The sequence below is a fragment of the Nematolebias whitei genome, chromosome 1, assembly GCF_014905685.2.
Source record: "Nematolebias whitei isolate Nwh7 chromosome 1, NemWhi1, whole genome shotgun sequence".
NCBI lineage: Eukaryota > Metazoa > Chordata > Actinopteri > Cyprinodontiformes > Rivulidae > Nematolebias > Nematolebias whitei.
In genome coordinates this window covers 32,533,744-32,546,306 of record NC_056498.1, presented here as the reverse complement: position 1 = coordinate 32,546,306, position 12,563 = coordinate 32,533,744, and the positions used below count along the sequence as shown (strand labels likewise).

The following is a 12,563-nucleotide window of genomic DNA, read 5'->3' as shown; positions in this document are numbered from 1 at the left end:
TCCCCCCTTGCTGTACATATAAAAACAAGAACATTTAAACACAATAAACAGTTGTTAAAACATTAAGATCAGTAAAAAATAATAAAAACAGTGCAGAGCAAAATTCAGTCTGTGCTAAAAGCCAGGGAGTAAAAATGTGTTTTTAAAAGAGTGTTAAAAACTAAAAGGAGAAAAAAAGACGACAACTCAGCTATTTTGAACGATGTTGAGCTGGAATGTGATAGTTGTAGTTGAGAGCGAACCCAAACACAAAGTATTGTCAAATCAAATTTTTTAAATGGACAGAAATTGGTGGTCCCCGTCAAAGCAGAAACGTTCTAATAACATTTATTTTTTCTTGTTTTTATAGTTGCTATAATAATAAAAATAATAATTATGCATTTATTTAAATTGTTTTTATATCAAAGGCCAGCTCCTGCAGAGTCTGTTCACTAAAACCTCTTTTCCTCGTACTCTGAAGAGTCTTTATTTATTTTTGAGTTCGTGTACAAAACGTGTCTCCACCTCCTCCTCTTCCAGGCTGGAGAAGGCTCAGGAGGAGAACAGAACGGTGGCCGTGGAGAAGGAAAACCTGGAGCAGAAGATGAGGGACGAGATCATCGATGCCAAAAAGGAGGCCTACAGGCTGCGGGAGCTGCGAGAGGGCGCCGAGTGCGAGCTCAGCCGGCTCAAATACGCAGAGGAGGAGCTTGTGCAGGTAGACCCGTGGGTTGTACCGCCTACATGCTTCCAACAAAGTGGGAATTTAAAGTGTTACAAACTGAATCCTGCTTAGGCTGTTGTAGAAATCACTTACAGTTTGGCAGAGTATTGTGACATGTCATATCTCCTGATGGAAGGGCGATTCAGTCTGTTGGTCATTATGATAAAGATCCGTGGTTCCCAACCGTGGTCCTTGAGGAACACCATCCTGGATGTTTCCGTTGTTTCCCTGCTCCAAAACGCCTGATTCAGTGATTTAATGACTTCAGGTTCTGCAGAAGTTAATAAGCAGGGAAACAAATAAAACATGCAGGATGGTGTTCCTCAGGGACCACAGTTGGGAACTGCTGATTTAGATGTATGAAGACATGTTTTTGATAAAACTATGGTCAAATAAATTGAGAAAAAAATATACACAGAAATATAGAGTTCAAATCTTGAAAAAGAGGGAAACAAGCTTGGATTTTAGACGAAGCTGGATATGAATGTAAATGTGGCAGAAACTTTTTTTTACTACAATTTTTATTTCATCCATCAAATGTCTCCAGATCTAACTCATGATTCGCCTTCACTATAAATCCAGAGTTTGTTTTTGCCTTTCACAATAAAGTCATTTTTACTCATTTCTGAGTTTAATCAGTCGAAACAGCTTTTTAGTCCTTTAGTAGACGTTTCGCTTCCTGCAGGATGTTTGATACCATACCATACCACTTTATTTATAAAGCACTTAAAACAGCTACAAGGCCAACCAAAGTGCTGTGAACGGTTTGATTCGTCGAGTCTGTGCGGAGCGTTTCAAATCATTTTTTAAGTGAGTCCTGTTTCCTGTGTAGGTGAGGAAGGCTCTGAAGCGAGCGGAGAAGGAGATGCAGTCGGAGCGCTCGATGCCTGAAGCTCTGCAGAAGTGGCTGCAGCTCACACATGAAGTGGAGGTTCAGTACTACAACATCAAGAAACAGAGCGCCGAGTTCCAGCTCTGCGTCGCCAAAGACGAGGTGACTTCCTGTCCTCGGGATTCTCCTTGTAAACATACGCTTTAATTTGCCGTCCTGCAAACGTGGAACGCACAAAATAAGTGGTGTTGCTGACATGGCGGTATTTGTGTTGCACGTTTGTTTTATGTTTTTTTTTTTTTTTTACATAAACAGTTTGAAGTAAAGAAATTAATCAAAATATGGATAACGGTGCAGCAGTCAGGAGTGGCAACCCTTGACTATATCGGTGTTTCCTTTACTTGACTTGCCTCGGCAGGGCGCTCATCTCTTCTGTGACGGCGTGTGTGTGTAAGAGACGGAGACACATCGGTGTTGTGCGCTATTTGTATCGACAGTTTTCAGACGGAGGGAAACGGAACGTTACCGCTGGCTTTTTAGCTAGCACGTCTGTACTGTGCACCGCTAGCTTAGCGCTACATCCGAGCCGGCAGTTGCCGTGGTAGCAGGGGTGGGGCGCTCTGTTCTGTTGACAGGACAACAATTCGATATCGATATATGTCGCAATATAGTTTTATTCAGTAACGATGTTATGAGTTTTAAGCACATTTTCGATATTTCGATAAGATTACAGCGTTTCACTGACGCACTTCTTTTTCTGTTTGGGTTGAAGCAGTCGCTTCAGTTTCAACCTGGACAGAAAAAGGTGCGACACAACTACGTAAGTGCGTGGTGACGTAGATGTTACGCAGAGCTCGAGTTCAGAAGGCGTTAGCGGTAGCAGGCTAGGCTAATCTCGATCAGAGAGTCAAGAGTTAGAGATTAACAAAAAGTCAGTGTAAAGTCTGATATTGTATTATACAGTAAGAGTCCTGCGACGATCCATTTCAACGCCCTGAACTTAAAAAGCAAAACAAACGGATGATGTCATTTACAACTCAGCTGTTGAGACTAAATAACTTGTTTTTCTTCTTCTCGTTTCAGGCAGAGAAAATCAAGAAGAAAAGAGGTTCTGTGTTCGGAACGCTTCACGTCGCCCACAGTTCTTCTCTGGACGAGGTGGACCACAAGATCCTAGAAGCAAAGTAAGAAAAGCTCGCGCAGTATCGCAGCTGAACTTCCTTTGTACGTGAGCTGAAACATCAAATGCGTCCAATTAGTGGAGTTAAAGGAATATTTCAGATTTTTTAAGTGAGATTTTGTGGAAAGGTTATAAACAAATATCTTACTTTTTCTCGAGTGGGGAGTTCACGTTTATATTGCCCGCCTGCTAGCTTAGCGCTACGTTGCTGCTGTTTTTTATCGACGACGGTGGAGAGGGGGGTGAACTTTATTTATACTTTTTTAAATGCAAGTGAGGCCCAAAGTGATGAACAAAGCATAAAAACAAATAGGTATTTAAATAAGATTGTTTAAAATTGATTCAAGATCAAATAAAACGATATGTACACATTAATACACGCGTACATCAGTGGTGAATAAGAGCTGGGCCTTCCGCTAGGATGGAACATTGTTTGTCTAAAGCACTACGAAGTCACGATCCAAATATGTCGCTTTGCTTCACAAATCAGAAACTTGCTGAACAGTTTTTTCCCCATTTTTATTCATCAGATACGACGTCTGTCTTACTGTGTCATTTATTTTACCGTCACTAACAACAACACAACACTAAACGGAACGACCAACAGGGACAACCCGTCTGAACACACAACCTGAAAACGTCCACCCATTTCTGTGCCATGATTACCCAGCAGCCCCTGCTGCTCATGCATTCTCTCGCATTCAAGTCCAACATGTAATTTCACTCGGCCGACTTTTAAAATGAACCCACTGAACTTAGTTTCTGTAAAATTTCATCATGTAATGAACCCAAAATACAACTAATGTTGAAAAGTATCAATGTAAGATGATATTTAACCTTCATTTGTTTATAGAGCAATTACTATTTCAGTGCAGATTTTTTAAATTTACTGGTTGCACTTGAATGCATCACAAATCTTCAAATGGTAAAAAAAAAAAAAAAAAGGCTACAGGGGATTCCCGAAGGCTCAGAGCAGCGTGCTTGTGTCCCACCCACTCTGCAGCAACATTGTGATTGGTTCATTTTCCTGCCAGTTATTAAGCTCATGCTGCAGAGCCTCTGACTGAGTTCAGCCTTCTCTGCCAACGGTGAAGTCCTAACCAATGAGAGAATCTTCAAACATGATGCTGCCTGGAGACAAATATTTAAAATAATCTGATTGAATAACTATATTTTCTTGAGTAGCTTAACAAAAAGAAAAACTATGTAGAAAATATATTTTATATAAATTAAATATTACATACGAATTTCAATGTTACATTTCGTAGTTGTTGAATTTATGAGCCTTCTCTGAAGGTGTAGAAGGCTCAGGGTTCCCCACCAACATACTGTATTTTTCAGCCTATAAGTCACACTTTTTTGCATAATTTGCATGCCCTGCGACTTATTTATGTTTTTTTCCATATTTATAATTTATTTTTTGGCTGAGATATGACCATTTTCATTCATTCTGACTGAAAATATTGAACACTTAACATTTTCAACCACTAGATGGCACTCGAGTAATATGGCATGCTGTTGTGTCATGTAATGGGTAAAAGTGGCTATTAATTACACAGTCAGCTTGCCGTAGACTGCCACCTTCATCCAGCTCTGGGATCACGCATGGAGCAACCGTCAAATCAGCTTCATTTCGCTGCGTTGCTCCGGCGAAACGCAGCTAATTTGACCATTGAAGTGCATTTATTAAGTAAAAGTTCAACTACGACACACTTTTGCTATAAAATCGAGCAAACAAATAATTGTTTTTAAGTGTTAATCTTGTTAAATTCTTGTTAAAGTCCTCCCCTGCACACTCCCGCGGCCGCCATTTGGCAGCTAATTGATTTTTGCCACAACATCGGCTCATATTTCCGTGTTGTCAGTGGTGACGCGTGATAGATGCGACTTATACAGCGAAGCGACATTTTTATGTTTTTTTCCCACTTTATTAGACATATGTATTTGGACTGATGCAACTTATAGGGTGGTGTGACATGTATGGCAGAAAATACATGTACTTGCATATATTATTAATATAATAATGAAGGAGTGGTAAAAACACACAAACATATTAAAAGTAAGCAAAGTACCAAAGGAATGAAAATTCAAGGACCAAAAGGTTTAGAATAAAAATGATAACATTATCATGCAAATGCATAAATGTACCCACCCACAGGTAACGAAGTAAAATAAAGCAGTTTTTAAAATCGTGTTTACTTGAACCGCTGCGTTGTTTCAAACTCAAACTAACCGTCAGCTCATCATTTCCATCCAAACGAGACGGTTTTTACAAACTGAAGTCGTTCAAAGAGCTCTCTCCCACAACACTTCACTTCAACAGACGTGAACTATCACTTGCACCACGTCTGTACCGCTCGCACGACAAATGAATATAAACTTACTGAATATATATTTATATATATATATAGTTTATTTATTTATTTTAAATCTGACGTCTATTTCGCCATGCGAGCTACTCAAATTGCCTTTACGATCGACCGATAGATCGCAATTAACGTACTGGGCACCCCAGTTTTGGAGTGACCAGTTGATCCAGATTGCCCCCCCCAGTAATTCAATGGTCTGTTTTGTAGGAAGGCTCTGTCGGAGGTGACGGCCTGCCTGAGGGAGCGGCTCCACCGCTGGCAACAGATCGAGAAGCTCTGCGGTTTCCCCGTCGTCAACAACTCGGGTCTGCCGAGCCTGACGGCCAGCCTCTACTCAGACCACAGCTGGGTGGTCATGCCCCGAGTCTCGGTCCCCCCCTACCCCATCGCAGGTGGAGTGGACGACCTGGACGAGGACACGCCCCCCATCATTCCTCAGTTCACTTGTGAGTCAAAAACAGAGGATTTTCACACGTGAGTCGGGGGAAACCCCCAACATTTATAAGTCTCTTATTTTTCCAGCTTCGACGATGATCCGGCCCCCACTGACCCGCAGCAGCAGCCTGTGTCGGTCCCGTCGGAGCCTGCTGAGCTCCCAACAGTCCTCTCTGATGTCTCCAGACCCAGACCTGCTGTCCATGGCCGGCTCGTCCCTCTCCTATCGCTCCGAGGCAGACGATGAACACGTCATGTTCACTATGGACAGGAGGGGGTACGTACTCTACATCACGCGCGTCCTCCGGTGATCAGATCAGATTTCTGTCCAGACGTGACCAACGTGTCTCTGTAGGTCCAGAAAGAAGGAGGAGCCTGGGTTAGATGCTGCAATAGTTTCTTCTGAGATGTAAACGGGTTCGGTGGGTTCTGTGCAGTTCTCTGCATCTGCTGGGCGCCGAAGTCACTGTAATGAGTGCCCAACTTTTTCCCATCACATCAAAACTTTACCTCTACGTATTTGGAAACGGGGTTTCAGGGAAATGTAGTCATGAGTTGGAATACAGAGTAGGCTTATTGAGAGAAAACTACAAAATGGCGGTGCCTGTCCGGTATTTTATTTTTTCGTTAACTCTTTACTGAACTGTATCTAGTACTGTCCTGATCATCGTGAGCAATATTAAAGTTGACAATCATGTGTCCTGTACAAGTTTTTTTCTTGCTGAGTGATCCAGGAGTGGGCAGATCGGGTGCAGTCGTGGATGACACCCAGACTCTAACCCAATGTCAGTGTAGAAATTATTAATCTTGGACAGGGTGGGTTTGGTGCCAACAAGTAAGATTTCAGTTTAGTACACTGATATCGATGTAACGATAAGTTTTAGTTTCCTGTTTTTGTGTGTTATTTCTGTGGACATTAGTGTCATACATGTCAAGTTTGACACAAGATTAATGTTTGTTTGTTTTTAAAGTTTGACCGGGTCTGTTTGGTCTTGTCCTTCAGAGAACCGGCTCAGGATGGCAGCTCCGACTCCGACTCTCTCAACTCGTCCTTCAGCCGCAAGCCGCCGCCCGGCCCCTGCACGCCCGGCCCGGAGACCCCGTACCGCAAGATCTCCCGCGAGGAGCTGCTGCTGTTCGGCCAGACTCCGGAGCGCCCCGGCTCCACCCACACCAGCAGCAGCAGCAGCAGCAGTCTCAGGGACTCCACGCCACCCCCCATGCCTCCCACGCCGGCCGCCACCCCCTCCGGGCCCCCCTCCACCTCCCCTTCCCCAGCCCTGGAGCACCGCCCGTTTGCACGGAGCGGCTCGCCCGACCTCACCCGCGTCTCACCCGAGTCCCAGATTGTGCCCCTCCCACCAGGCAGCGCGCCGTCCCCGACAGGAAAGGGCGTGTACAACGGCGTCCTGGAGAAGTCCTACAGCTTCGGCCAGCTGCCGGCGAGCATGCTGCCCAGCGCGGGGCGCCAACCATCGCTCACCTCGCTGGACTCGGAGGGTCGGAGCTTGGGGAGGGATCACAAGCTCCAGAGCACCCCCTCCCAGGACTCCTGCGACAACGGAGAGAAACTCAAGCGCTCCTCGTCTAAAATCAAAAACTTATTTAAGAAGAAGAAATGAAACGTGTGTGTGTGTGACTGACAGGAAGAGAGAAAACTAAAATAATAAGAGTTTTACCGCTGGTGTGGCACTGTACGATAAAACATTTCATTTTCTCTCTTTTCGTCAAAGATGGAATGTAGCTCGGTCTGGGTGCTGTGAAACGCTCCGCAGGCTCGAAGCCTTATTTTTCAACAATCCTTTTTTTTTTCTTTTTAGTTTTTAGCTCACAGGGAAACGTGCACAGGCCGAGGAGGAACGCTCGTGCGCACCGTCAGTTCGGTTTGAGCTGAAACCAAAACAAACAGACTAAACGAGTCTAAAGGTGCAGTCCGCACGTTTTAGCTCGCCGCGCGCAACGTGGTAGCGTTTCACTGACGGCGTGCACCGAGGGTTGGGTTTGTCGTGACGGAGTAACGCACGGCGGAAAAGGTCGAACCGGTTTTAACCTGCGGCGAGTTCTGAACTCTCGCACTTGACTCATTTTCTTTCAGAGAAAGTAAAAAGAATCCTGCTAAAAGTTTGTTGCACTGCTGCTTTCTGGGTATTTTGGGAAAGAGCTGAGACGATGCGAGGAAAACTCAGCAGAGCCTAAAGTGTCTCAGCGCCACTGTATGGATGCCTCTATATATAAATACATATATATATATATATATATAACTGTTAACACGATATGTTCTCATAGATTATTTTACTATTTTATTTTAAAGCTTCTTCTGCAGACTGAACCCACGACAGACACTTTATCTTTTTTTTTTTGTTGCTCGTTATTACTTGATTAACTGCATCCTGTAGCCGTACGGTAACAAAACACCATTTCCCCGTTTTGTCTCTTCGGTAAACTTGGTGGCGCCGTAAGGATTCGGTCAACGCGGCTTCGCTTTGCTACGTTGGTGCGTGCAGCTCAATCATCTTTCGTACGGACGCGTCATTTCCAGGAAGTCCTGATGAAATGTTTGTAACCAAAGGGCGTGCTCCCCGGCCTTCTGAGGACAAACGGTTAAAGTGGCGCTTTTTTGATTCGGATCTGAACGATGCACCAAGACCTGCCTCCGTCCCCGTCCCCCCCACTAAGCTCGATGCCGACCCACGCCACTCGTGGGCCCGCTCCGAGCGCACTGATGTCAAAGAGCTTCTTCACTGTGATTTCTGGCTGCCTCCTCTCATCCCGGACCCGACTGTCAGCACCGCTGCCGTGCGACGACGTGGCGGCGACACAACGCAGCGTCGAGAGGCTGATGACATGACGACCTGAGGACCCAGCAGCCGCTTTAAAATAAAAAAAATACAATACTTGCAGAAGGTTGCTGACAATGCAGCGCTCAATGAAGGAAACGCAAGACGGCGAGGTGAGGAGGTGGTGAATGTTTACGTCAAATGTAGAGGTTTTTCTGAGAACATTTTGTGTGTGAATATTTGTATACTGTAGAATAATTAATAAAAAATAAATAAATAACAGAAGCGTTTGAGATGTCTCCGAGTCGTGCTTGACGCAGTATTTGACACTTATGACTCATTTCCTTTTCACTGAATCAAAAATACATTTTAAATGGAAACGTGTGAAGTTGTAAAAGTAGACAAAAAATATATATAAAAACCCTCATTATAGGAAGTAATTATTTATTTATTTTTAGAAAATTTTATTCCAATCAGTTTAAACAAACACTGAAATACTCGTTCTCACCACTAGAGGGCAGGGATGTCCAAAACAATGCACCGCTATGAGATTCATGGCTGCCATTTTGCTAGGTGCTATGCGCCACACAATATTTTAGCATGCTGTATTCTGTCTAAATATATACAGAAATACACTTATTTTACTTAAACGTGGATATTGTAAAAATGAGGAAAACTTCCCAAGTCTGGCAAAACACCCGCTGCGCTACTGCTGTCTTAAGTATTTTAGTAATTAATGTGTACTTTGTCTAAACCAATTTCTGGTCCAAGTGAATTTACTGTTTTTCTCTTAGACGAATAACTGATTAATATAAGTAACTATAGCAGGCTAGTTTAGGAAGCTTGACGACCCTTGTAGCACCTACCAAAATGGCGACAAATTTTCATGGTCAGCAGCAACTTATTGGCCTCTCCAAACACTGAATGACTCCAGCGTTGTCAAGAAGATGTCCTGTGGGAGGACGAAGACTGAGGCTGTGCTCATCGATGTCCTGAGTCCAAATGCAACAGAAGAAGTGGTCCAAAAATTGAAAAGTGGAAGCAACCCACTCCCATTGTCTCTTCACATCGATGCCTCAAACAAGGTGAAGATGAACCATGCTTTATTAATGATAGTTCTATACTTATGGATACAATTGATGTATACAAATAAATACATAATCAAACTTATACTATACAAACATGCAAATTAAACAGTTTATATATGACATATTAAAGTAATTAAAAAAGTAGGATATGCGTTCCAATTTATTTACCACTGTACATGACCTATGTGCCTCTGGTGAACTCGGATCATAACTTTTCACAGCATGTCTGTGGACGAGCGTCATGAGGAACGTGTGACTGCAGAAGCTCAGGAGAAGGTGTCAGTCCAAGGGAACAGCAGAGGTGGATCAAGTTCTTCAGGCAGCTGACCTCCCCAACATCCAGCTGTTGTATCCTTTGTCCTCATTTCATCTTCCACTGGATTTGTGGGAATGATTTTCTCTCATGAATAATAAGTGGACTGATGCGCGAAACAAATGTTCTTCTGAACTAATTAGAAATGAGCTCATAGTCTAAATGATGAAACGTCTTGCTCAGAGTTTTACTCTGAAAAACAAACCACTCCTTACTGCGGCACGAGCTCAACACATACAAATGGAAGAAATGGGTTGACTCCACGCGATGGAGCATTGTCCTTTTGAGTTTACAAGTTATTTTTCTACTACACGTGGAAAGTCGTGGCTTTTGAAGCATTGTGTTTGTTTACAAATTTCCTGCAAAACTTTGTTTGCACTAAATGCATTAATACGCAAATGTTCGTATTGTTCTATGTTATTTAATAGCTAAACAGAAGAATGTTTTAAGAAAGATCAATTCTTTTCTATTTGCACTCAAAATAACTTGTTAAATTGTGCAATAATTAACGTTCTATGCATATTTTTATCATTCAAAAACATGCATCCAATTAAATTCAGGTTCATTTTAGAGCAAGAAAAGCAGCGGGGGAGGGGGGGGGTGAATAATGGGGTCGGCCTGCCCTGCCATGAGGTATCCCTTATTTATTTTTCAAGGATTTGGCAACCCTACATGCAGGTCTCGAGTTCGGGCCTGGGTTAGAAATGACAGCTCTAATAACCGGATGCTCTTCCTGATACAACCACCGAGCTACCACAGCCCTCTGTGTGGAGTAGAGAGCTGCTATCTAAGGTGGATAGTGGGGGGGTTGAGCGCCTTGCTCAAGGGCACAGATTGGGGCAAATGAGGGTGGAGGCAGGTGTGGGTGCTTCACCTTTCCACATTTTTTTTATGTTGTCGGTCTGGGGAGTTGAACAGACGACCTTCCAATTACAGGCCCACCTTCTCTAACCTCTGCGCCACCACTCCCCCAGAGTGATAACATAGTAATCGCAGTTAAAAAGTTAATTTAACACGTAAAGCACAAAATGCAGCGCTGGGCCATCAGAGCTGCTCTCAAAGATGACATCAAGCTCGGGGCAAAACTGATTTTTTTCTTCAGAACAGGCCACACCTCCAGGAAGTGGTTGTCATCAACGACCTATGGGAAGTCCCTATACTCATCATGTGACCAGCTCTCTGACAGCAGACCCTAATGTTTTAAACACTAGCTGAGAAAGGCAACACATCCATGTTGTAATAAAGTTATAAAATTACAAACGAAATGCATCAACGTAAGAAGAAATGTATTTCAGCACTTGCTTCTATTAGTATTTCTTTTTTTTTCTTTTACAATTACAAATTTTCATTTAAAAACTTAAAACTTCTTATTTGTAAAAAAAAATAAAAATAAAGTCATGTTTGTGTTTAATCTTTAAGGTCCCACTAATAAGTCAACATTAGAAACAGATCAGGTCTCACGATCCATAAATGAACAACCGTCATATTGTTCCGTTCATAAAATGACCCAAACAGAAACGAGTGGATCTTCACCCTGACACCCAGCTCAGTCGACAAGTTGCATCTGCTCCTTTCACCACACAAACCAGCTCTGAACCTCCTGAAACCCTCACAGCTGAACACCCAGCCGATTTGTCTCGGACTCAGGGAAAAAAAAAACGGGAAACACGGAGGAACGCGACGCCCGATTGTTTTATCAATATCAGGTGAACGTGAAACATGTCGATGGCTCATCCGTTTGGCTCTCCAGAAGAAGAGCAGGCTGCTTTGTGCACATCAACCTCCCCACCCAGGAGGAGCAGCTCCTGCAGCGGCCTCATGGTGTCAGCAGAGCATCAGGGACCACATCAGACTGCTGGGTGTTGGTACCTGCTGGAGAAAACCACCAGAACCAGACAGGTTCCTCTGGGAACCAGCTTGAAAACCGTCATAAAGCTGAAGAGTTGTTCTGTTACCAACTGATTTAAATATTTACTGCTCAGGCTTGAAGTTGGCATTTTCAAGTCAAACTGAAATCTTGTCTCCCCCGGCTAACACGCGAGGGGGAAAATTTACACTTAAAACTATAAATAACAGGTGAAAAAGAACCACTGCATAATAAAAAAAAAAAATCTGTGCGGGAATTATTAACAGGGTTCCCAGGATTTCATGGGAACTAAATTCCACGAGTTTTCCATAATTAAATCCTGAACCTCCAGGAGATGTTCCAGTGTCACGAAACACTCAGAACGTAAGGCGGCGTCTTTAGGGTTTCCAGCGACTCTGGACGTCACGGAAAACCTGGGAAATTAATTTCACATTTTCCAGACAGGGAAAACTCGGGGAATGTGAACTCTGATCTGCTGAATAAAAGATGATCCTTGAGGTTTTGACTTGTAAAAGGTATTAATGCAGGATTCTAGTGTCACTGAGTCCATGCTCTGCTTCTTCAACGTCCCGTATTTTCCAGACTCTAAGTCACACTTTTTTCATGGTTTGGCCAGTCCTGCGACTTATCGTCCCAAGCGACTTACTTATGTTTTCTCCCTATTCATGACGTAATATTTGACTCATGTTAAATGCTCATTCATACGGACATGAACCAAAGGGTAAACATTACCATTTAGAGTTGTGCGAGGGCCCTCTAGGCTTTTGACAACTATATGTTGTTCCTCTACTGCTACCCCACTCAAACATTCACTTAGAGACAACTGAGAAAAACTGAAGTAAAACGCCCCCGAAAGTGATGTGGAATGAGATTGGTGAATTTACCGGTAACTTGCTGGTCAGACTCGTTGGCTTGTTCAGAATCCCAGGCATATTCTCTGTGTTCTTGTTATTTCAGATTAAACGTCTAGTCTTGCATTTTGTGAAATACATTTCTAAA

The 12,563-nt window shown here is 43.2% G+C and overlaps 1 protein-coding gene across 1 annotated transcript in view; it reads left to right on the top strand.

Moving 5' to 3' along the window:
- Positions 1–7,420, top strand: part of stim2b (stromal interaction molecule 2b) — a 68,841-nt gene extending 61,421 nt beyond the window's left edge. The window contains exons 7-12 of the mRNA XM_037676436.1: positions 520–697; positions 1,536–1,697; positions 2,619–2,719; positions 5,292–5,530; positions 5,607–5,796; positions 6,523–7,420. Coding sequence (XP_037532364.1) covers positions 520–697; positions 1,536–1,697; positions 2,619–2,719; positions 5,292–5,530; positions 5,607–5,796; positions 6,523–7,141 — 1,489 coding nt within the window. The 3' untranslated portion in view covers positions 7,142–7,420. The remainder of the gene's footprint in view (positions 1–519; positions 698–1,535; positions 1,698–2,618; positions 2,720–5,291; positions 5,531–5,606; positions 5,797–6,522) is intronic.
- Positions 7,421–12,563: the final 5,143 nt, after the last annotated feature.